General features: G+C 50.4%; 1 protein-coding gene across 5 annotated transcripts in view; it reads right to left on the bottom strand.

The window, feature by feature from the left end:
• Positions 1 to 2,583: 2,583 nt before the first annotated feature.
• LOC133545246 (collagen alpha-2(IX) chain-like) overlaps positions 2,584 to 24,513 on the bottom strand; it is a 52,493-nt gene continuing 30,563 nt past the window's right edge. For 2 of the 5 annotated variants that reach the window (XM_061890635.1, XM_061890634.1), the window contains exons 5-6: positions 4,446 to 4,570; positions 3,666 to 4,342 (exon numbers count right to left, since the gene is read on the bottom strand). In XM_061890635.1, the coding sequence (XP_061746619.1) occupies positions 4,048 to 4,342; positions 4,446 to 4,570 (420 nt within the window). In that variant the 3' untranslated portion in view covers positions 3,666 to 4,047. Of the gene's footprint in view, positions 3,184 to 3,270; positions 3,520 to 3,665; positions 4,343 to 4,445; positions 4,571 to 9,793; positions 10,326 to 24,513 lie in introns of those variants that run through there. The other 3 variants (XM_061890638.1, XM_061890637.1, XM_061890636.1) reach the window with 2 other exon arrangements.

Genomic DNA, 24,513 nt, shown 5'->3' with positions numbered 1-24,513 from the left:
AACCTACCCGTCTCTCTTTTCTTTACACCTAACACCTACCCATCTCTCCTTCTCTTTATACCTAACCCTAACTCCTAACTCTAACCCTAACCCCAACCCCAACCCCAACCCTAACCCGCCTGTGCCTCTGGTCCACACACGGCTCGCGCTCCGCCCATTGGGGACCCTCCTGGTTCCACCTCTCATCCGCACCAATATATACAACATTGCTGATAATAACACTTACCTCACTACTCACCTGGGAATCCGGACGTCTCTGGCGGAAGGGATGCCCCGGAGGTCCTGGTCTTCCCACGAGTACCTGTAAAAAACAATAACAAAATCAAAGAAAGAACATATGATAACAACATCAAAAATACTCACCTTCATTGTCATGTCTCTCACCTTGGGTAACGGACGTTGTCCTTTACTCCAACGACTGCAAAAAGACACAGAAACAATACTAAAATACTTACCTTGGTTACAGGGTCATGGACCTAGCTACACGGACATGTCCGGCGCAGGGAGTGCTCCGGATGTCCCTGTACTCCAACGACCTGAAAAAATACCAAAAAAATACAAAAATACTTAAAATCTTCAAAAAAATCAAAAAACCTAACAAAAATACAAAAAAATACTAAAAAACCTATAAAATTTCTCCAAAAAAATCTTTTGGACTTGTTTGAACTCCATTTGGAGTCACAATTACTGTTTTTCTCGGCTCAGTTTTATTGTGCAAATTAATAGTGAATTTTCTTTATTTTTATCTTATTATTTCCTATTTTTGCCTATTTAATTTTATTTTATTCTATTTCTTCATTCACTATTAATTATAATAAGAAAATAAACCATATACATGGTCAATGCTGTCACTGGGTGCCAATTATTGCTGCATGGATGATTTTAGCTGAGCAGTTTGCATCGCTTAAAACTTTTCTGTTTATTTTTCGCCAGCTACGACTCCACCTCACTCTCAGCAGCCAATCAGCCTCAGTCTACAGCCAACCATCGAACGAGCAACATCTCTCTCATTGCACACTAGCCGACGCTTTTATTTCCTATTTTACATTCAGACAAGTCTCAGCCTGAAGAAGGCACATTCGTGCCGAAACGTTGCATTATTAGAGACTTGCAATTTATTAGCTTTTCACCTTTTTCACTACTTTCTCTACCTTTCCTCCTTTCTCTCTTTTTTGCCGTGCGGAACTCTTCCCACGAGGCGAAAAGTCCGTTGACTATTCGCTAATTTACGTTCAGTTTATACTCTTTAATTATTTAATTATTTAATTTAATTTATTAAACTCCTTACCTGGGAGTATTCCATCGTTCTTCATAGAACCGCCCTTAGTTGTTTATTTTCTTTATATTATTATTTTTCCTTCGAAGAAGCTGGTCTTCTTCTTCTGTGGTTTTTTTCGAAGGACATCCGGTTTGCGCTGACGTGACGTCACTGAAGCGCGCCGGAGTCTTTCTATTTTATTTCTTTCCTATTAATTTATTTTTTCTTTCTACCTACTTACCTGCATTTCTACCTTATTTTTACACATCACACTTATTTTATATTAAATTATACTTACGGTTGCCGTAAAATGGCGGCGTGGCATGACGAGGAATGGGTCCTCGTCCGTCCTCGCGGACGTAAACAGCGATCGCGGCGTGAGATGACCCCGCCCCCTCGTCCTCAACCACAATACGGCCGCTATGATGATGATCATCATCATTTTGCGGACTGTTGTCAACAACCGCCTCGTAGGAGCTACGCGGAGGTGCTGCGTGGCTGTCCTGCAGAGGAGGAGGACGAGCGGGTGCGCCTCCGCAGCGACACGCGTCGCTACGGCAACCGATCACGTGAGAGACGTGACGTACGCCGTCAGGACTACCCCACACGCGACGCACGTCGCCGGGACTATCCTACGCGCGACGTACGACGCCGTGATTATCCAACACGCTACACACGCCGCCGTGATTACTCCACACGCAACACACGTCACCGGGACTACCCCTCACGTGACACACGTCGCCAGGGCAACGTCTCGCGCGACAGGAATAATAACGGCGCGCGTGGCAAGCGTTACGGTGCCCCATGGTGGGAAAATTCTCGCACTGCACACCAAAAAAATAAAAACAATAACAATAATTTTTCCAGAGGCTTCAAACCTCAATATTTCCAAAACCCTGCACACAATCGGCCCCAAAATAACAGGGTAAATTTCAGACCTGCACACTATGAGCCTCCCAATCCCAGGAGGACTTACAGGACTGACAAACCTGGTTTTGGACGGGGTCAACGCCCCAACATTACCAGGAATGTTGACACTAACCGCCCCCCCAGGGAAATTCCCCCTGACAACCAGGATGTCGATTTTAGCCTCAAAGCTAAAATTATTTATAACATTATCAAAATTGTGCACCATCAAAATAATGTTAATAAAGACATCCAACCACAAACCATTACCAATATGGAACTCACCTTAACGACCGGAATCAGGCCAGCGGTCACCAACCCGGACACAGAATCCTTAATTAAAAACAACGCACATAATTGGGCACAAACAACAGTTAAAATACTCAGAGATCATTACAATAAAGCGCTGCAAACTGAAATTAGTAAATTGAGTGTCTTTATTGGACAAAACTGGCAGGACCCGTTCCAGGTGGCCTCGGCGTGGGCCAAGACACACCTGGGACGCAGATTGACTGCCGAGACACTTCGGCTGGCCGAGGGTCTGGTTATCTCGATCTGTGTCGACGCTCGTGCCGGGGACGAGGGGGGTAGTCCCGCACGATCGCAGCAGACGGGGTCACCAGTCCGCTTGGACCCGTCCAGCACCCGAATGGTGGTGGATGCAGTGCACCCCCCGGTGCAACCCTCGCGGACCCTGCCGGTTCCAACCCAGCACGCTCCTGCACGCGCCACGGTCTCCACTATGACCGACCCTATGGGCGGAGATTGGTCCCCGGTGGTGGAACATGTTCCGGGTCCTCGGGGACAGGTCACCCCGGTCCCCTTCCCGGCGTTGTCACCTTCCTCTCTGGCTGCAGCACCATCCAGGCCCCAGAGAGCGACACGCCCCCTGGAGCCCAGTAGTAGTCCTCCTGACTACTCCATTGCTCAGGCTCCCCTGGTCCCGCCACCCGGGCCGTCTGGGCGTGTCGAGACCGAGGTCGGGGTCCCCCCTGCGCTTTCCGAGGCGCCACCGCTACCTGTAGAACAAAACATACCAGTTCTAGTCCATGTAGCGGACAATGTACAGGGGACACCTGGCCAGCCAGACACTTCCCACCACTTACCTGAGCAGCCGGCGTCACCCCCGGTAGTGCACCCAGGGTGGTCCCAGCTGCCCCTGGACACGCCTCCAAGTTGGTCCCAACTTGGTTCTGACCAACCGAGACCACCTACGCCGACTTCCTCACTCCTGGACGCGCCCCTCCCGGACGCACCTCTGCCGGACGTGCCTCTTGTAGACACTCCTCCTCCAGTCACGCCCGTTCCGGACACTTCCGCTCCGGAGGCGCGGGCTAGCTGGTCCTCGTTCTTTTCTGGAAACCAGAAAAGGACAAAAACTGTCACTTCGGCTTCTCAGCCGACAGAAGACACAAACGGGGCACAGGTTACCACGCCAACCAGTCCGCGGAGGAGGCCTACAAGACACATTAGTACAACACGTAAGATGGTGGACTGGCACCTGTCTGTTCATAGGAAGGTCCTGGTGATCGGGGACTCCAATATCAGTCTCCTTCCATCCACTGGTCTCCAGGACCTCCAGATGGACAGCTACCCGGGGGCCAACTTCCGCCACGCAGAGGCCATCCTGCAAAAAACCAAAGTTAGTACTGAGGTTGAAATGGTGGTCTTATCTTTCGGCCTCAACAATAAAGAACAAAATCCCAAATCTACCACCTTCAAGCAGCTCCAAAAGGCCCTCAAAACGGCCAAAATCACATTCCCCAATGCCGAAATCTTCATCCCCCTCCTCAATTTTTCCGACAATTTGCCCGAGGAACATAAGGACAACCTCCGGCAAATTAATAGTTATATTCATAAAAACTACCATTTCATCCCAGCACTCACCAGCGACCAGTTCGCAACCGGTAGGGACAATATACATTGGACCGATACCACTGCCAGGAATATGCTGAAGCATTGGCTTCAGCATTTAAACTTGGCGTCCCCAAAAACCCGACCTGTCGGGGGGGCCACACCAGCACAAACAACACCACCACAAACACAAACAAAAACATTGTAAATCTGTCCAAAAAATTCATACTTACCTCGTCGCAGCGCTCCCTCCTCGACAAAGGCCTCAGCTTCGTTCCGTCCACCAGCCTCAGTTCCGAGTGGCACCACCAGGTCAAATTTGACCTACAGGAATACCACAGGGGGGTCAAATTAGCGGTGTTTTACGAGAAACAGGGGTCCCTCGTACCGCGACCTTTCACCCCGAGGTCTCAATGGGAGCCCTCACCTGGTCTTCTGCCGCCGGAGGTCCACGCGCTGGTCTCGGCGGACGAGCACCCATCGCTCCTCTCGGGTTGCGCCCTCGCGGTTGCGCCCAATCTCACACGGGCAGAAGCTGAGGCCTTGCAAAGTCTGAAAAACAACAAAGACATAGTCATTAAACCGGCAGACAAGGGAAGCGCAGTGGTCATCTTAGACAGGGCTCAATACATCTGGGAGGGCACCAGACAACTAAGCGACACCACATACTACTCCCCATTGACCACACCTATTTACCCCGACACTGCCCCTATGGTACAAAAAATAGTCAACAATTTAATAAACAAAAGATTCATTAACCACAAACAGCACACCTACCTCTTGGGGGAATCGGACCCCCGTCCCCGCAGGTTCTATTTACTGCCAAAAATACACAAAGAACCGCACAAGTGGAGCCGACCACATGAAATCCCCCCGGGCAGGCCTATCGTGTCAGACTGTGGTAGCGAGACTTATAGAACAGCAGAATTTATTGACTATTACTTGACCCCACTCTCCATTAAACACGCTAGCTACCTCAAAGACACATACGACTTTATTGACAAAATTAAAAATTTAGATATTCCCCAAGAAGCCATTTTGTTCACCATAGATATAGATAGTTTATACACCAATATTGACATTGACCAGGGCATCCAAGCCGTAAAAAACATTTTTGTGAAATATCGAGACGTTAGCAGGCCGGAGAAAGAACTCCTCCAGCTTCTCGATATCAATCTTAGGAGGAATGACTTCGAATTCAACGGGAAGTTCTTCCTCCAAATCAAAGGCACGGCCATGGGGAAGAAGTTCGCTCCGGCTTACGCCAATATTTTCATGGCGGAATGGGAGACTTCTGCCCTGGCGGCCTGCCCAATTCAGCCCCTCCACTATCTACGATATCTCGACGATATCTGGGGTGTTTGGGATCACTCCGTGGAGGAGTTTGAGGTGTTCCGCCACACCCTCAATACACACAATCCGAGCATTACCATCAAGTCCACCACCAGCCCCACCTCGGTGGACTTTTTGGATACCACCACCTTCAAAGGTCCAACATTCTGCTCCACCCATCACCTTGACATAAAAGTTTTCTTCAAACAAACAGACACCCATGCCCTCCTCCATAAGACCAGTTTCCACCCCCGACACACGTACGCGGGACTGGTCAAATCACAGTTGTTGAGGTTCCACCGAATCTGCACCAGGGAGGAGGACTTCATCACGGCCACTGGAACCCTGTTCTGTGCCCTGAGGATGAGGGGGTATTCTAGAACCTTCCTCAGGAGACAGTTCAGGTGCTTCCTTGACCCTAAAAAGCCCCCCCTCGGTGAGTCCATGATCCCATTCATCACCACATTCTCACCTGCGGCGGTGCAGATGTCCAGAATGGTAAAACAAAACTTTAGGGATTTTGTTGACAAAAGCGGGAGACTTAAACAACACTATTTGGTCTCAGCCTACCGGAAGAATCCTAGCCTGGGGGATTTGCTGGTTAGAGCTCGGGTCCCCTCCCTTAGAGACCCGCCCCCCACTCGAAGCAATGCTCCCTTTCAGCACATCCCCTGGTTGATCAACCGACACAATGGCAAGGTCTTCCGACCGCTGTGCAGAGGGGACGGGCACACGAAGAATTGTGTGTATGTTATCCTCTGCCAGCGCTGCCAAGTCATGTATGTTGGCGAAACGGGCAACACAATGGCCACCCGTTTTCGCCAACACAAATATAACATTGTCCGGCGGAAGAACACATCCACCCACCTAGTGCAACACTTCATCCGGCACGGGTGGGCTTCTGTCCGGGCGTGCGTGATCCAGGCAGACTCCAAGTGGAGTGTAGGCCAACGCAGGTGGACTGAACGCTCCTGGATCACAAAACTGGGCACCCGCCATCCGGGGGGCCTCAATGAGGCGTGAGTGCGAGCCCGCTGGGCCATAGATGGACCGTGCACACCCTTCTTATATTCTTTTTTACACTCTTTTATCGCCCTTCCCCCACCCCTTACCCTAACCCTAACCGACTCTCCTTTTTCACTCCTAAAACCTACCCGTCTCTCTTTTCTTTACACCTAACACCTACCCATCTCTCCTTCTCTTTATACCTAACCCTAACTCCTAACTCTAACCCTAACCCCAACCCCAACCCCAACCCTAACCCTAACCCTAACCCTAACCCTAACCCTAACCCTAACCCTAACCCTAACCGGGGTTGGTGTGGGCGTCGCCCGGGCGGGCTGCAGACGGACTGTGCATTCCCCTTCCCCCAATCCTAACCCTAACCATAATCCTAACCAAGCCTGTGCCTCCAGTCCGTCTGGGTGGCGTCCCATCATTCGTGGGCCTTCTGGGGACTTTGTTGTGGTGTGTGTGTTGTTGGGGGGCCACAAGTTTAACACACAAACTTGTTTTGGACACAACAATAAACAGGAGTCGGAGAAACATCAAAGCAAACATTTTAATGCTTTCAAAACACACTACAATACTTACCTGTGTGGTTGTCCACGTTGTGATGAACGTCGAGTAGACCCATCACAATGTTAGGATCTAATTTGGCGAGTCCACGTTGTGATGAACGTCGAGTAGACCCATCACAATGTTAGGATCTAATTTGGAGAGTCAAACATCGACACTGCAGTGTTGAGCGTGAGCCCCGCCCACTGCAGACCTCCTATAAATTCTCCTCCTGCTCAAAACGGCTCAGTACTCTCCAGCAGGTGAATGGAGCACATCCTGCTGTAGAGAAAAATAGAGTTGCCGTTAGTCTAGGGGATTAGAAGTGCCCCACCTACTAGGGAATTAGAAGTGTCCCAGTAGGCACAGACTCGCAGTTAAAAAGATGTTTACATCCTGCAATCAGTGCAAAGCCAGCCTGAAGAGGTCAAGAGACCGAAACGCGTCGCTGGATGGCAGGACCAGTCATGTCCGCTACTAATTTGGCTGTTGGTGTCTGACGCAGCATGCGCACCTCTCAGGGTCTTCGGGGGGTTCCGGGGTTGGTGTGGGCGTCGCCCGGGCGGGCTGCAGACGGACTGTGCATTCCCCTTCCCCCAATCCTAACCCTAACCATAATCCTAACCAAGCCTGTGCCTCCAGTCCGTCTGGGTGGCGTCCCATCATTCGTGGGCCTTCTGGGGACTTTGTTGTGGTGTGTGTGTTGTTGGGGGGCCACAAGTTTAACACACAAACTTGTTTTGGACACAACAATAAACAGGAGTCGGAGAAACATCAAAGCAAACATTTTAATGCTTTCAAAACACACTACAATACTTACCTGTGTGGTTGTCCACGTTGTGATGAACGTCGAGTAGACCCATCACAATGTTAGGATATAATTTGGCGAGTCCACGTTGTGATGAACGTCGAGTAGACCCATCACAATGTTAGGATCTAATTTGGAGAGTCAAACATCGACACTGCAGTGTTGAGCGTGAGCCCCGCCCACTGCAGACCTCCTATAAATTCTCCTCCTGCTCAAAACGGCTCAGTACTCTCCAGCAGGTGAATGGAGCACATCCTGCTGTAGAGAAAAATAGAGTTGCCGTTAGTCTAGGGGATTAGAAGTGCCCCACCTACTAGGGAATTAGAAGTGTCCCAGTAGGCACAGACTCGCAGTTAAAAAGATGTTTACATCCTGCAATCAGTGCAAAGCCAGCCTGAAGAGGTCAAGAGACCGAAACGCGTCGCTGGATGGCAGGACCAGTCATGTCCGCTACTAATTTGGCTGTTGGTGTCTGACGCAGCATGCGCACCTCTCAGGGTCTTCGGGGGGTTCCGGGGTTGGTGTGGGCGTCGCCCGGGCGGGCTGCAGACGGACTGTGCATTCCCCTTCCCCCAATCCTAACCCTAACCATAATCCTAACCAAGCCTGTGCCTCCAGTCCGTCTGGGTGGCGTCCCATCATTCGTGGGCCTTCTGGGGACTTTGTTGTGGTGTGTGTGTTGTTGGGGGGCCACAAGTTTAACACACAAACTTGTTTTGGACACAACAATAAACAGGAGTCGGAGAAACATCAAAGCAAACATTTTAATGCTTTCAAAACACACTACAATACTTACCTGTGTGGTTGTCCACGTTGTGATGAACGTCGAGTAGACCCATCACAATGTTAGGATCTAATTTGGCGAGTCCACGTTGTGATGAACGTCGAGTAGACCCATCACAATGTTAGGATCTAATTTGGAGAGTCAAACATCGACACTGCAGTGTTGAGCGTGAGCCCCGCCCACTGCAGACCTCCTATAAATTCTCCTCCTGCTCAAAACGGCTCAGTACTCTCCAGCAGGTGAATGGAGCACATCCTGCTGTAGAGAAAAATAGAGTTGCCGTTAGTCTAGGGGATTAGAAGTGCCCCACCTACTAGGGAATTAGAAGTGTCCCAGTAGGCACAGACTCGCAGTTAAAAAGATGTTTACATCCTGCAATCAGTGCAAAGCCAGCCTGAAGAGGTCAAGAGACCGAAACGCGTCGCTGGATGGCAGGACCAGTCATGTCCGCTACTAATTTGGCTGTTGGTGTCTGACGCAGCATGCGCACCTCTCAGGGTCTTCGGGGGGTTCCGGGGTTGGTGTGGGCGTCGCCCGGGCGGGCTGCAGACGGACTGTGCATTCCCCTTCCCCCAATCCTAACCCTAACCATAATCCTAACCAAGCCTGTGCCTCCAGTCCGTCTGGGTGGCGTCCCATCATTCGTGGGCCTTCTGGGGACTTTGTTGTGGTGTGTGTGTTGTTGGGGGGCCACAAGTTTAACACACAAACTTGTTTTGGACACAACAATAAACAGGAGTCGGAGAAACATCAAAGCAAACATTTTAATGCTTTCAAAACACACTACAATACTTACCTGTGTGGTTGTCCACGTTGTGATGAACGTCGAGTAGACCCATCACAATGTTAGGATCTAATTTGGCGAGTCCACGTTGTGATGAACGTCGAGTAGACCCATCACAATGTTAGGATCTAATTTGGAGAGTCAAACATCGACACTGCAGTGTTGAGCGTGAGCCCCGCCCACTGCAGACCTCCTATAAATTCTCCTCCTGCTCAAAACGGCTCAGTACTCTCCAGCAGGTGAATGGAGCACATCCTGCTGTAGAGAAAAATAGAGTTGCCGTTAGTCTAGGGGATTAGAAGTGCCCCACCTACTAGGGAATTAGAAGTGTCCCAGTAGGCACAGACTCGCAGTTAAAAAGATGTTTACATCCTGCAATCAGTGCAAAGCCAGCCTGAAGAGGTCAAGAGACCGAAACGCGTCGCTGGATGGCAGGACCAGTCATGTCCGCTACTAATTTGGCTGTTGGTGTCTGACGCAGCATGCGCACCTCTCAGGGTCTTCGGGGGGTTCCGGGGTTGGTGTGGGCGTCGCCCGGGCGGGCTGCAGACGGACTGTGCATTCCCCTTCCCCCAATCCTAACCCTAACCATAATCCTAACCAAGCCTGTGCCTCCAGTCCGTCTGGGTGGCGTCCCATCATTCGTGGGCCTTCTGGGGACTTTGTTGTGGTGTGTGTGTTGTTGGGGGGCCACAAGTTTAACACACAAACTTGTTTTGGACACAACAATAAACAGGAGTCGGAGAAACATCAAAGCAAACATTTTAATGCTTTCAAAACACACTACAATACTTACCTGTGTGGTTGTCCACGTTGTGATGAACGTCGAGTAGACCCATCACAATGTTAGGATCTAATTTGGCGAGTCCACGTTGTGATGAACGTCGAGTAGACCCATCACAATGTTAGGATCTAATTTGGAGAGTCAAACATCGACACTGCAGTGTTGAGCGTGAGCCCCGCCCACTGCAGACCTCCTATAAATTCTCCTCCTGCTCAAAACGGCTCAGTACTCTCCAGCAGGTGAATGGAGCACATCCTGCTGTAGAGAAAAATAGAGTTGCCGTTAGTCTAGGGGATTAGAAGTGCCCCACCTACTAGGGAATTAGAAGTGTCCCAGTAGGCACAGACTCGCAGTTAAAAAGATGTTTACATCCTGCAATCAGTGCAAAGCCAGCCTGAAGAGGTCAAGAGACCGAAACGCGTCGCTGGATGGCAGGACCAGTCATGTCCGCTACTAATTTGGCTGTTGGTGTCTGACGCAGCATGCGCACCTCTCAGGGTCTTCGGGGGGTTCCGGGGTTGGTGTGGGCGTCGCCCGGGCGGGCTGCAGACGGACTGTGCATTCCCCTTCCCCCAATCCTAACCCTAACCATAATCCTAACCCTAAGGATTTGGGTTAGGGTTTGGGGTTAGGGTTGTGGTTGGGATTGGGGTTAGAGGGTAGGTCTTAGGCATAGATAGACAGTCGGTTAGGGTTGGGGTTAGGGTTGGGGTTAGGGTTAGGGTTGGTGTTAGGGTTGGTGTTAGGGTTGGGTTTGGGTTTAGGGTTAGGGTTGGGGTTAGAGGGTAGGTTTTAGGCATAGATAGACAGTCGGTTAGGGTTAGGGTTGGGGTAAGGATTTGGGTTAAAGTAAGGGTTGGGGTTAGGGTTGGGGTAAGGATTTGGGTTGGGGTTAGGGTTGGGTTTGGGGTTGTGGTTGTGATTGGGGTTAGAGGGTAGGTCTTAGGCATAGAAAGGCAGTTGGTTAGGGTTGGGGTAAGGAATTAGGGTTTGATTTAAAGAGAAAGAGAGACGGGTAGGATTCAGGCATGGAAAGAAAGTCGGTTAGGGTTGGGGTTAGAGGGTAGGTTTTAGGCATAGAAAGACAGTCGGTTGGGGTTAGGGTTGGGGTTAGGGTTGGGGTTGGGATTTGGGTTAGAAGGTAGGTCTTAGGCATAGAAAGACAGTCGGTTGGGGTTAGGGTTGGGGTTAGGGTTGGGGTTTGGGGTTAGGGTTGGGGTTAGGGTTGGGGTTGGGGTTAGGGTTAGGGCTGGGGTTGGAGTTAGAGGGTAGGTCTTAGGCATAGAAAAGACAGTCAGTTAGGGTTAGGGTTGGGGTAAGGATTTGGGTTAAAGTAAGGGTTGGGGTAAGGATTTGGGTTGGTGTTAGGGTTGGGCTTAGGGTTGGGGTAAGGATTCGGGTTGGGGCTAGGGTTAGAGGGTAGGTCTTAGGCATAGAAAAGACAGTCGGTTAGGGTTAGGGTTGGGGTGAGGATTTGGGTTAAGGTAAGGGTTGGGGTTAGGGTTGGGGTAAGGGTAAGGATTTGGGGTTAGGGTTGTGGTTGGGATTGGGGTTAGAGGGTAGGTCTTAGGCATAGATAGACAGTCGGTTAGGGTTGGGGTCTTAGGCATAGAAAAGACAGTCGGTTAGGGTTAGGGTTGGGGTAAGGATTTGGGTTAAAGTAAGGGTTGGGGTTAGGGTTGGGGTAAGGATTTGGGTTGGGGTTAGGGTTGGGTTTGGGGTTAGGGTTGGGGTTGTGGTTGGGATTGGGGTTAGAGGGTAGGTCTTAGGCATAGAAAGGCAGTTGGTTAGGGTTGGGGTAAGGGTAAGGATTTAGGGTTGGATTTAAAGAGAAAGAGAGACGGGTAGGATTCAGGCATGGAAAGAAAGTCGGTTAGGGTTGGGGTTAGAGGGTAGGTTTTAGGCATAGAAAGACAGTCGGTTGGGGTTAGGGTTGGGGTTGGGATTTGGGTTAGAAGGTAGGTCTTAGGCATAGAAAGACAGTCGGTTGGGGTTAGGGTTGGGGTTAGGGTTGAGGTTTGGGGTTAGGGTTGGGGATGGGGTTAGGGTTAGGGTTGGGGTTAGAGGGTAGGTCTTAGGCATAGAAAAGACAGTCGGTTAGGGTTAGGGTTGGGGTAAGGATTTGGGTTAAAGTAAGGGTTGGGGTTAGGGTTGGGGTAAGGATTTGGGTTGGGGTTAGGGTTGGGTTTGGGGTTAGGGTTGGGGTTGTGGTTGGGATTGGGGTTAGAGGGTAGGTCTTAGGCATAGAAAGGCAGTTGGTTAGGGTTGGGGTAAGGGTAAGGATTTAGGGTTGGATTTAAAGAGAAAGAGAGACGGGTAGGATTCAGGCATGGAAAGAAAGTCGGTTAGTGTTGGGGTTAGAGGGTAGGTTTTAGGCATAGAAAGACAGTCGGTTGGGGTTAGGGTTGGGGTTAGGGCTGGGGTTGGGATTTGGGTTAGAAGGTAGGTCTTAGGCATAGAAAGACAGTCGGTTGGGGTTAGGGTTGGGGTTTGGGGTTAGGGTTGGGGATGGGGTTAGGGTTAGGGTTGGGGTTAGGGTTGGGGTTGGTGTTAGGGTTGGGGTTGGGTTTAGGGTTGGGGTTAGGGTTAGGGTTGGGGTTGGAATTAGAGTTAGAGGGTAGGTCTTAGGCATAGAAAAGACAGTCAGTTAGGGTCAGGGTTGGGGTAAGGATTTGGGTTAAAGTAAGGGTTGGGGTAAGGATTTGGGTTGGGGTAAGGATTCGGGTTGGGGTTAGGGTTAGAGGGTAGGTCTTAGGCATAGAAAAGACAGTCGGTTAGGGTTAGGGTTGGGGTAAGGATTTGGGTTAGGGTAAGGGTTGGGGTAAGGGTTGGGGTTAGGTTTGGGGTAAGGGTAAGGATTTGGGTTGGGGTTAGGGTTGTGGTTGGGGTTAGAGGGTAGGTCTTAGGCATAGATAGACAGTCAGTTAGGATTATGGGTAGGGTTGGGTTAGGGTTGGGGTTAGGATTAGGGTTGTGGGTAGGTTTTAGGAGTAGAAAAAGAATTAGGGTGGTGGGTAGGTTTTAGGAGTGGAAGGAGAAGATGGTTAGGGTTAGGGGGAGGAGGGGGTGGGGGTAGAAAAAAATAAATAAAGAGGGTTAGGGTTAGGGTTGGGGTTGTGGTTGGGATTGGGGTTAGAGGGTAGGTCTTAGGCATAGAAAGGCAGTTGGTTAGGGTTGGGGTAAGGGTAAGGATTTAGGGTTGGATTTAAAGAGAAAGAGAGACGGGTAGGATTCAGGCATGGAAAGAAAGTCGGTTAGGGTTGGGGTTAGAGGGTAGGTTTTAGGCATAGAAAGACAGTCGGTTGGGGTTAGGGTTGGGGTTAGGGTTAGGGTTGGGGTTAGGGTTGGGGTTGGGATTTGGGTTAGAAGGTAGGTCTTAGGCATAGAAAGACAGTCGGTTGGGGTTAGGGTTGGGGTTTGGGGTTAGGGTTGGGGATGGGGTTAGGGTTGGGGTTAGGGTTGGGGTTGGTGTTAGGGTTGGGGTTGGGTTTAGGGTTGGGGTTAGGGTTAGGGTTGGGGTTGGAGTTAGAGGGTAGGTCTTAGGCATAGAAAAGACAGTCAGTTAGGGTTAGGGTTGGGGTAAGGATTTGGGTTAAAGTAAGGGTTGGGGTAAGGATTTGGGTTGGTGTTAGGGTTGGGCTTAGGGTTGGGGCAAGGATTCGGGTTGGGGTTAGGGTTAGAGGGTAGGTCTTAGGCATAGAAAAGACAGTCGGTTAGGGTTAGGGTTGGGGTGAGGATTTGGGTTAAGGTAAGGGTTGGGGTTAGGGTTGGGGTAAGGATTTGGGTTAGGGTTTGGGGTTAGGGTTGTGGTTGGGATTGGGGTTAGAGGGTAGGTCTTAGGCATAGATAGACAGTCGGTTAGGGTTGGGGTTAGGGTTGGGGTTAGGGTTGGAGTTAGGGTTGGTGTTAGGGTTAGGGTTGGGTTTAGGGTTAGGGTTAGAGGGTAGGTCTTAGGCATAGAAAAGACAGTCGGTTAGGGTTAGGGTTGGGGTAAGGATTTGGGTTAAAGTAAGGGTTGGGGTTAGGGTTGGGGTAAGGATTTGGGTTGGGGTTAGGGTTAGGGTTGGGTTTGGGGTTAGGGTTGGGGTTGTGGTTGGGATTGGGGTTAGAGGGTAGGTCTTAGGCATAGAAAAGACAGTCAGTTAGGGTTAGGGTTGGGGTAAGGATTTGGGTTAAAGTAAGGGTTGGGGTAAGGATTTGGGTTGGTGTTAGGGTTGGGGTAAGGATTCGGGTTGGGGTTAGGGTTAGAGGGTAGGTCTTAGGCATAGAAAAGACAGTCGGTTAGGGTTAGGGTTGGGGTAAGGATTTGGGTTAGGGTAAGGGTCTGGGTAAGGGTTGGGGTTAGGTTTGGGGTAAGGGTAAGGATTTGGGTTGGGGTTAGGGTTGTGGTTGGGGTTAGAGGGTAGGTCTTAGGCATAGATAGACAGTCAGTTAGGATTATGGGTAGGGTTGGGTTAGGGTTGGGATTAGGATTAGGGTTGTGGGTAGGTTTTAGGAGTAGAAAAAGAATTAGGGTGGTGGGTAGGTTTTAGGAGTGGAAGGAGAAGATGGTTAGGGTTAGGGGGAGGAGGGGGTGGGGGTAGAAAAAAATAAATAAAGAGGGGAAGTAAAATGGGAAGTGCACTGGCCATCAACAGGGTTAGGGTTAGGGTTGGGGTTGGAGTTAGAGGGTAGGTCTTAGGCATAGAAAAGACAGTCAGTTAGGGTTAGGGTTGGGGTAAGGATTTGGGTTAAAGTAAGGGTTGGGGTAAGGATTTGGGTTGGGGTAAGGATTCGGGTTGGGGTTAGGGTTAGAGGGTAGGTCTTAGGCATAGAAAAGACAGTCGGTTAGGGTTAGAGTTGGGGTAAGGATTTGGGTTAGGGTAAGGGTTGGGGTAAGGGTTGGGGTTAGGTTTGGGGTAAGGGTAAGGATTTGGGTTGGGGTTAGGGTTGTGGTTGGGGTTAGAGGGTAGGTCTTAGGCATAGATAGACAGTCAGTTAGGATTATGGGTAGGGTTGGGTTAGGGTTGGGGTTAGGATTAGGGTTGTGGGTAGGTTTTAGGAGTAGAAAAAGAATTAGGGTGGTGGGTAGGTTTTAGGAGTGGAAGGAGAAGATGGTTAGGGTTAGGGGGAGGAGGGGGTGGGGGTAGAAAAAAATAAATAAAGAGGGGAAGTAAAATGGGAAGTGCACTGGCCATCAACAGGGTTAGGGTTAGGGTTGGGGTTGGAGTTAGAGGGTAGGTCTTAGGCATAGAAAAGACAGTCAGTTAGGGTTAGGGTTGGGGTAAGGATTTGGGTTAAAGTAAGGGTTGGGGTAAGGATTTGGGTTGGGGTAAGGATTCGGGTTGGGGTTAGGGTTAGAGGGTAGGTCTTAGGCATAGAAAAGACAGTCGGTTAGGGTTAGAGTTGGGGTAAGGATTTGGGTTAGGGTAAGGGTTGGGGTAAGGGTTGGGGTTAGGTTTGGGGTAAGGGTAAGGATTTGGGTTGGGGTTAGGGTTGTGGTTGGGGTTAGAGGGTAGGTCTTAGGCATAGATAGACAGTCAGTTAGGATTATGGGTAGGGTTGGGTTAGGGTTGGGATTAGGATTAGGGTTGTGGGTAGGTTTTAGGAGTAGAAAAAGAATTAGGGTGGTGGGTAGGTTTTAGGAGTGGAAGGAGAAGATGGTTAGGGTTAGGGGGAGGAGGGGGTGGGGGTAGAAAAAAATAAATAAAGAGGGTTAGGGTTAGGGTTAGGGTTGGGGTTGTGGTTGGGATTGGGGTTAGAGGGTAGGTCTTAGGCATAGAAAGGCAGTTGGTTAGGGTTGGGGTAAGGGTTAGGATTTAGGGTTGGATTTAAAGAGAAAGAGAGACGGGTAGGATTCAGGCATGGAAAGAAAGTCGGTTAGGGTTGGGGTTAGAGGGTAGGTTTTAGGCATAGGAAGACAGTCGGTTGGGGTTAGGGTTGGGGTTAGGGTTGGGGTTAGGGTTGGGGTTGGGATTTGGGTTAGAAGGTAGGTCTTAGGCATAGAAAGACAGTCGGTTGGGGTTAGGGTTGGGGTTTGGGGTTAGGGTTGGGGATGGGGTTGGTGTTAGGGTTGGGTTTAGGGTTGGGGTTAGGGTTAGGGTTGGGGTTGGAGTTAGAGGGTAGGTCTTAGGCATAGAAAAGACAGTCAGTTAGGGTTAGGGTTGGGGTAAGGATTTGGGTTAAAGTAAGGGTTGGGGTAAGGATTTGGGTTGGTGTTAGGGTTGGGGTAAGGATCCGGGTTGGGGTTAGGGTTAGAGGGTAGGTCTTAGGCATAGAAAAGACAGTCGGTTAGGGTTAGGGTTGGGGTAAGGATTTGGGTTAGGGTAAGGGTCTGGGTAAGGGTTGGGGTTAGGTTTGGGGTAAGGGTAAGGATTTGGGTTGGGGTTAGGGTTGTGGTTGGGGTTAGAGGGTAGGTCTTAGGCATAGATAGACAGTCAGTTAGGATTATGGGTAGGGTTGGGTTAGGGTTGGGGTTAGGATTAGGGTTGTGGGTAGGTTTTAGGAGTAGAAAAAGAATTAGGGTGGTGGGTAGGTTTTAGGAGTGGAAGGAGAAGATGGTTAGGGTTAGGGGGAGGAGGGGGTGGGGGTAGAAAAAAATAAATAAAGAGGGGAAGTAAAATGGGAAGTGCACTGGCCATCAACAGTCCAACGGACTCACGCTCAACTCTCGTTTAGGCCTCCCGGATACCTGGTGCCCAACCTGGTGATACAGAGGAGCTCCGCCCTCTGGCGTTGAGCGAGGCTCCACCTAGGATTCGTTTCGATGACAGTCACCCGGACAGAGGACCAGCCGTGCCGGACAAAGTGCTGAACCAGGTGAGTGTTGGTGTTTTTCTGTCTAACGATGTTGTACTTGTGTTGGGCGAATCTCCTAGCTACGGTATTGCCCGTCTCGCCTACGTACATATCGCCACATCGTTGACATCGGATGACGTAGACACAGTTTTTGGTGTGTCGGCCGCCACGACACAACGGCTGGAAAACCTTGCGGTTTTGGGGGTTCACCAACCATGGTGTGTGGCGGACAAGGGTATCCCTCCGAGTGGAGGGCGGGTCTCTCAGCGAGTTGACCCAGGCCCTGACCAACATATCATTCAAGTTGGGGTTCTTACGGTAGGCCGGCACCACGTAGTGCTCCGGCAGCCTCCCACTACTCTCCAAAAAAGTCTGGAAGTTGTCCTTGACATTCCTGGCGACTTGTACGGCCGAGGGAGAGTAGGTGGTGATGAAGGGGATCATGGTTGTCCCAGGGGGAGGTCTCCCCGGGTCCAAGAAGACCCTAAACTGTCGTCTGAGGAAGGACCTGGAGTAGCCCCTCCTCTTCAGAGCAGAAAAGAGGGTCTTCGAGGCCGCCAGGAAGTCCTCCCGCCTGGTGCAAATCCGATGAAACCTCAACAGTTGTGATTTCACCAACCCAGCAAACGTGTGCTTGGGGTGGAAGCTGCTTATAAAGAGGAGCGCATGGGTGTCGGTCTCCTTGAAGAACACCCTGATGTCCAAGTTGTGACTATTTGCAAAGTCAGGACCCTTGAATGTTGTGGTGTCCAAAAAGTCGACGGATGTGCTACTCGTGGTCGACTTGATGGTGATGTTTTTGTTGTGAGTGTTGAGCGTGTTCAAGAACACGTCAAACTCCTCACGGGAGTGTGTCCAGACGCCCCAGATGTCATCAAGGTACCGTAAATAGTGGAGAGGACGTTTTGGGCAGACGGCTAAGGCAGCAGTCTCCCACTCTGCCATAAATATGTTGGCATACGCCGGAGCAAATTTCTTGCCCATAGCAGTGCCCTTAATTTGGAGGTAGAAACGACCATCGAACTCAAAATCGTTTCTCCTCAAATTAATATCCAGGAGCTGTAGAAGCTCCTTTTCAGGCCTGCTGACGTCCCGGTACCTGTAGAAGACATTTTTGACAGCCCGAATACCCTCATCGATGTCGATGTTTGTATATAGGCTGTCAATGTCGATAGTAAATAGGATTGCATCTGGGGGAATGTGCACACTCCTGACTTTGTCGAGAAAGTCATAAGTATCTCTGAGGTAGCTGCCGTGGAGAACGGAGAGTGGTGTTAAATAGTAGTCGATGAACTCTGCCGTTCTGTACGTCTCGCCACCGCAGTCCGAGACAATGGGGCGGCCCGGAGGGATCTCGTGGGGCTTGCTCCATTTGTCTGGCTCCTTATGTATTTTGGGGAGCATATAGAACCTGCGAGGTCGCGGATCCGGCTCCCCTAGGAGGTACTTTTTTTGTTTGGAATTTATAAATTTCTTGAGAAGAAGATTGTCGACAATCTTCTCCACCAAGGGGATAGTTTGGGGATAAATTGGTTCCGACAGCGGTAGATAATAGGTAGTGTCCCCCTACTGTCGAGAACCCTCCCAAATATATTGTGATCTGTCAAGGATGACAACAGCACTCCCCTTGTCTGCTGGTTTGATCACAATATGTTTATTAATCTTAAGACTATAAAGGGCCTCAACTTCTTCCCGTGTCAAATTGGGGGCGACCGCAGGTGTACAGCCCGAGCCGGGCATTAGGAGCCCGTCAGACCGGACCATCGCCTGGAACTCCGGAGGCAACAGTCCAGGTGAGGGCTCCCAGCTGGAGCGGGCTGTGAACAGTGTGGGTTTGAGAGTATCCTGTTTCTCATAGTACACCGCCAGTTTGACACGTCTATGGTAGTGCTGGAGGTCCGACTGGAGTTGATGATGCCAGTCACTACTGAGATTAATGGAAGGAATAAAATTGAGGCCCTTATTGAGTAAGGAAATTTGTGAGGGGGTCGGCGTGAAGTTGTGGGCCAAATTTACCACGCTCCTACTTCCCCCCCGAGTGCTCGGGATTGTGGGGCTGTGGAGTTTAAATCCCGAAGCCAATGTTGTAACATGAGCTTAGCAGTACCTGGCATCCAATGGATGTGGTCTGCTTGGGTCTCAAACTCTCGACTGTCTAGGGCCGGGATGTGAGCATAATTGCTCCTGATGAAGCTATTCAGCTGCTGGAGATTGTTTTTCTCCTCCAAAGGCAGATCAGCTGAATAGTTCAACAGGGGAATTACCACCCAGGCAGTTGGGAATGTGTTCCTGGCCGCCCTGAGTGCACCTTGGAGCTGATTAATGGTTGTCTCCTTAACTTTTTGCTCACAGTTGTTGAGCCCAAAAGCTAACACCAGCACTTCAACCTGGACAGCAACTCTGGCCCTGGCCAGGAGGGCCTCCGCGTGCCGGAAATTGGCCCCCGGGTAACTGTCGATCTGCAGGTCGTTGCGGTGGAAAGGTGGTATATGTGCCAGGTTGGAGTCGCCGACAATCAGGATCCTCCTGTTAGTCGACAACTTCCAATCTGACATCTTGCGCGATGTGTTGGGGTGTCTGGTGGGTTTTTGAGGGGGGGCACCCATAACAACCTGCACCTCCTCGGCGCTATCTGAAGTGGTCGGGCTGTGTGGGGTGGTTGGGGTCGAGGGTCCCTCCCACGTCGCCGGGATGGGAAGGGGCGTGCTAGGAGAGGGGGAGGACGGTGTTGGAGGACGTCCCTCAGGTGCCTGTTCCTGCTGAGGTGAGTCCTGGTGGTCGATGAATGGGGGCCGGACAGGGGTGGGTGCCTGTGGTGACTGTGCGGTCTCCTTTTGAAGATCTCGGAAGAGCTGGGACCAGTCAGGGGGCGTGTCCGGGTTCGATGAGGATATGGACCAGTTGTGGGGCGTGTTGGGATTGGCCGATGACGTCACAGGGGTGAGTCCCACAAAATCCAGTACCTCGTTGTCCAGGTCGATAAGAAGCGTCCCGGGGGGCGTGGACTCCCGTGGTGGTTGGATGTTGTCCTGGGTCTGTGTGCGGGTCTCCTGTGTGATGTCCTTTGCGTGTGTTGGGATAACAGGGTCCTGTGTTGCAGGTGGACTCGGAGGAGGTGTTACGCGACGTGCAGGAGAGGGTTGTGTAGGCGGCCTCTCGTTGGTGGTGTCGTCTGCTGATCTGATGCGAGGACGGAGGTGTCGTGTCCTCCTCTGTTCCAAGGGTGGTTTCAAAACTGCAGGAGGAGGTGTGGAATGCGGGAGGAAGGAGGTCATCTGTGCTGGGGGGTCCGCCTCTCGTTCCACGTATGGAGACCAATTCGGGCCGGTGCTGTCGGTAATGGTGCCAACCGACACCAAGGTGGTGGTGGGGGGGGGCGGGGTAGGGCCTGGGTCGGGCGTGTCACCTCAGTGTTGACAGGGAGGTCAGCGAAGGCTGCGAGGATTTGAGCCTCGGCCAGTCGAAGGGTGTCCCCCATGAGTCTGCGTCCCAGATGTCTTCTGGTCCATGTTGAGGCCATCTGAAAAGCGGGTCTCCAGTCCTCACCACCAAATTTGGTAATTTTGTCCATTTCAATTTTTAAGGCCTCTCTGTAGTGGTGTCTCAGAATAAAAAATGTTTCTTCTGCCCACATTTGTGCATTGTCTTTAATGAGTTCATCAGTGTCAGGGTTTGTAACCGCCGGTCTAATCATGGTGGCCAGTGTTTGTTCCATTTTACTTATGGACTGTGGGGGGTCTTTTTTGGAAACAATGTTTTGATGGTGTGTAATTTTGATAATGTTGTAAAAACATTTTGCTTTTACATTGCTCTCAATATCTGTGTTGTAATTGTTATAATTATTATTGTGATTATGAACATTATTAGGGGCCGTATTCCTCCTGGGAGGGTCCCTACGCTGCTTGCGTTTTTTTCTGGGACGGGGAGGATTGCGGGGATAATTTTGTGGTGCATATTGAGGCATTAAAGGCGGCAGGGGATTGAATCTTTGCTGCCTAATGTTCCTAGTGTTGTGAATTGGGGGTGCAGTGTTCCGATTTTTCCATTGAGGGGCGCTGTGGCGCGGCTCCTGCTGCACATATCTGGCTTCTTCGTGGCCAAAATGGCGGCGTGTCCATGAGTGGGGGCGGTGATGACTCTCCAAATGAGTGTTTTGGCGTCCCCTTGCCACTTCAGCATAGGATCTTTGAGGTGGTGGTTGGAAACGCCGAGGACCTTGATCATCTGGATGATGGTAGGGACGCTCTTCTTCCCGGATTGGCCATTCTTGGCGCGGTGGTTGTCGCCGGGCTTTGCGCTTCCGCCCCGACCTGGCTGGAATCCAGCCCTCTTGGTACCAGTCGGACATTTCTAATTATAAAAAATTATGCCGCTGGTGAAAATGATAACAAAAATAGCAGAGAATGGTGCTATATCCTCTCTGATGAAAAATATATTGTCTTTAATTCACTTCTTTTAGTAAAAAAGAAGAATCAGCGTGCCCGTGGGCGGGGCTACGTCGAGGTCAGAGGGAGTACTTCCGGTTTGGATCTCGGCGTGTACGGTAAGAAATAAGTGCTTTTTCAGCCAAAATATGTACCAAACAACGCTGATATGAAACCGGGTGAATAAGAAAAATTGTATATTGAAAAATAGACGATTTATTTACAAAATGAAAACGGCGACTTGTCGTAATGACTCGTCGCGTCGCAACCAGGCCAGCTGGAGTGACATGTAAACAAACAGTAAGTAACAATATACAAAATTTCTATTTACATGTACGAGTCGATAGCAACGTTTCGGTGTATACCTTCATCAGGCTTGACTCGTGAAGTGAAATGGCGCGATTGAAAAAAAAGGATTTGGGTTGGGGTTAGGGTTAGGGTTAGGGTTGGGGTTGGGGTTAGAGGGTAGGTTTCAGGCATAGAAAAGAAAGTCGGTTAGGGTTGGGGTAAGGATTTGGGTTAGGGTAAGGGTTGGGGTTAGGGTTGGGGTAAGGATTTGGGTTGGGGTTAGGGTTGGGGTTGGGGTTGTGGTTGGGGTTAGAGGGTAGGTCTTAGGCATAGATAGACAGTCGGTTAGGGTTGGGTTTGTGGTTGGGGTTAGGGTTGGGGTTAGGGTTGGAGTTAGAGGGTAGGTCTTAGGGATAGAAAAGACAGTCAGTTAGGGTTAGGGTTGGGGTAAGGATTTGGGTTAGGGCAAGGGTTGGGGTAAGGGTTGGGGTTAGGGTTGGGGTTAGGTTTAGGGTTGGGGTAAGGGTAAGGATTTGGGTTGGGGTTAGGGTTGGGGTTAGGGTTGGGTTTGGGGTTAGGATTGGGGTTAGAGGGTAGGTTTTAGGCATAGAAAGGCAGTTGGTTAGGGTTGGAGTAAGGGTAAGGATTTAGGGTTAGATTTAAAGAGAAAGAGAGACGGGTAGGATTCAGGCATGGAAAGAAAGTCGGTTAGGGTTGGGGTTAGAGGGTAGGTTTTAGGCATAGAAAGATAGTCGGTTGGGGTTAGGGGTTGGGGTTAGGGTTGGGGTTAGAGGGTAGGTCTTAGGCATAGCAAAGACAGTCGGTTAGGGTTAGGGTTGGTGTAAGGATTTGGGTTAGGGTAAGGGTTGGGGTTAGGGTTGGGGTAAGGGTAAGGATTTGGGTTGGGGTTAGGGTTGTGGTTGGGGTTAGAGGGTAGGTTTTAGGCATAGATAGACAGTCGGTTGGGGTTAGGGTTGGTTTAGGGTTGGGGTTAGAGGGTAAGTCTTAGGGATAGAAAAGACAGTCGGTTAGGGTTAGGGTTGGGGTAAGGATTTGGGTTAGGGTAAGGGTTGGGGTTAGGGTAAGGGTAAGGATTTGGTTTGGGGTAAGGGTAAGGATTTGGGTTGGGGTTAGGGTTGGGGTTAGGGTTGTGGTTGGGATTGGGGTTAGAGGGTAGGTCTTAGGCATAGAAAGACAGTCGGTTAGGGTTGGGGTAAGGGTAAGGATTTAGGGTTAGATTTCAAGAGAAAGAGAGACGGGTAGGATTCAGGCATAGAAAGAAAGTCAGTTAGGGTTGGGGTTAGAGGGTAGGTTTTAGGCATAGAAAGACAGTCGGTTGGGGTTAGGGTTGGGGTTAGGGTTTGGGGTTAGGGTTGGGGGTTAGGGTTGGGGTTGTGGTTAGGGTTGGGGTTGTGGTTAGGGTTGTGGTTGGGATTGGGGTTGGAGGGTAGGTTTGAGGCATAGAAAGACAGTCGGTTGGGGTTAGGTTTAGGGTTGGGGTAAGGGTAAGGATTTGGGTTGGGTTGGGTTTGGGGTTAGGGTTGGGGTTGTGATTGGGGTTAGAGGGCAGGTCTTAGGCATAGAAAGGCAGTTGGTTAGGGTTGGGGTAAGGGTAAGGATTTAGGGTTAGATATAAAGAGAAAGAGAGACGGGTAGGATTCAGGCATGGAAAGAAAGTCGGTTAGGGTTGGGGTTAGAGGGTAGGTTTTAGGCATAGAAAGACAGTCAGTTGGGGTTAGGGTTGGGGTTAGGGTTAGGGTTGGGGTTGGGATTTGGGTTAGAAGGTAGGTCTTAGGCATAGAAAGACAGTCGGTTGGGGTTAGGGTTGGGGTTGGGGTTAGGGTTGGGGTTGGGGTTGGGATTGGGGTTGGGGTTGGGGTTGGGGTTGGGGTTGGGGTTGGGGTTGGTGTTAGGGTTGGGGTTAGAGGGTAGGTCTTAGGCATGGGGTTAGAGGGTAGGTCTTAGGCATAGAAAAGACAGTCAGTTAGGGTTAGGGTTGGGGTAAGGATTTGGGTTAAAGTAAGGGTTGGGCTAAGGATTTGGGTTGGGGTTAGGGTAAGGATTCGGGTTGGGGTCTGGGTTGGGGTTAGGGTTGGGGTTAGAGGGTAGGTCTTGGGCATAGAAAAGACAGTCGGTTAGGGTTAGGGTTGGGGTAAGGATTTGGGTTAGGGTAAGGGTTGGGGTTAGGGTTGGGGTAAGGATTTGGGTTAGGGTTGGGGTTAGGGTTAGGGTTGTGGTTGGGATTGGGGTTAGGGTTGTGGTTGGGATTGGGGTTAGAGGGTAGGTCTTAGGCATAGATAGACAGCCGGTTGGGGTTAGGGTTGGTGTTAGGGTTGGTGTTAGGGTTGGTGTTAGAGGGTAGGTCTTAGGGATAGAAAAGACAGTCGGTTAGGGTTAGGGTTGGGGTAAGGATTTGGGTTAGGGTAAGGGTTGGGGTTAGGGTAAGGGTAAGGATTTGGGTTGGGGTTAGGGTAAGGGTAAGGATTTGGGTTGGGGTTGGGGTTGGGATTGGGGTTAGAGGGTAGGTCTTAGGCATAGAAAGACAGTCGGTTAGGGTTGGGGTAAGGATTTAGGGTTAGATTTAAAGAGAAAGGGAGACGGGTAGGATTCAGGCATAGAAAGAAAGTCGGTTAGGGTTGGGGTTAGAGGGTAGGTTTTAGGCATAGAAAGACAGTCGGTTAGGGTTGGGGTTAGGATTGGGGTTAGGGTAAGGATTTAGGGTTAGATTTAAAGAGAAAGCGAGATGGGTAGCATTTAGGCATAGAAAGAAAGTCGTTTAGGGTTGGGGTTATGGTTAGAGGGTAGGTTTTAGGCATAGAAAGACAGTCGGTTAGGGTTGGGGTTAGGGTTAACCCTCTAACCCTAACCCTAATTCGTTGTACGTTTGTATATTGACTAAAAAAAAGTGCATACATATGTACACATTGGTACAAATGTATACACATGTTTAAATATGT

Source organism: Nerophis ophidion, linkage group LG28 (assembly GCF_033978795.1).
Source record: "Nerophis ophidion isolate RoL-2023_Sa linkage group LG28, RoL_Noph_v1.0, whole genome shotgun sequence".
NCBI lineage: Eukaryota > Metazoa > Chordata > Actinopteri > Syngnathiformes > Syngnathidae > Nerophis > Nerophis ophidion.
This window is presented reverse-complemented; position numbering and strand designations above follow the sequence as displayed.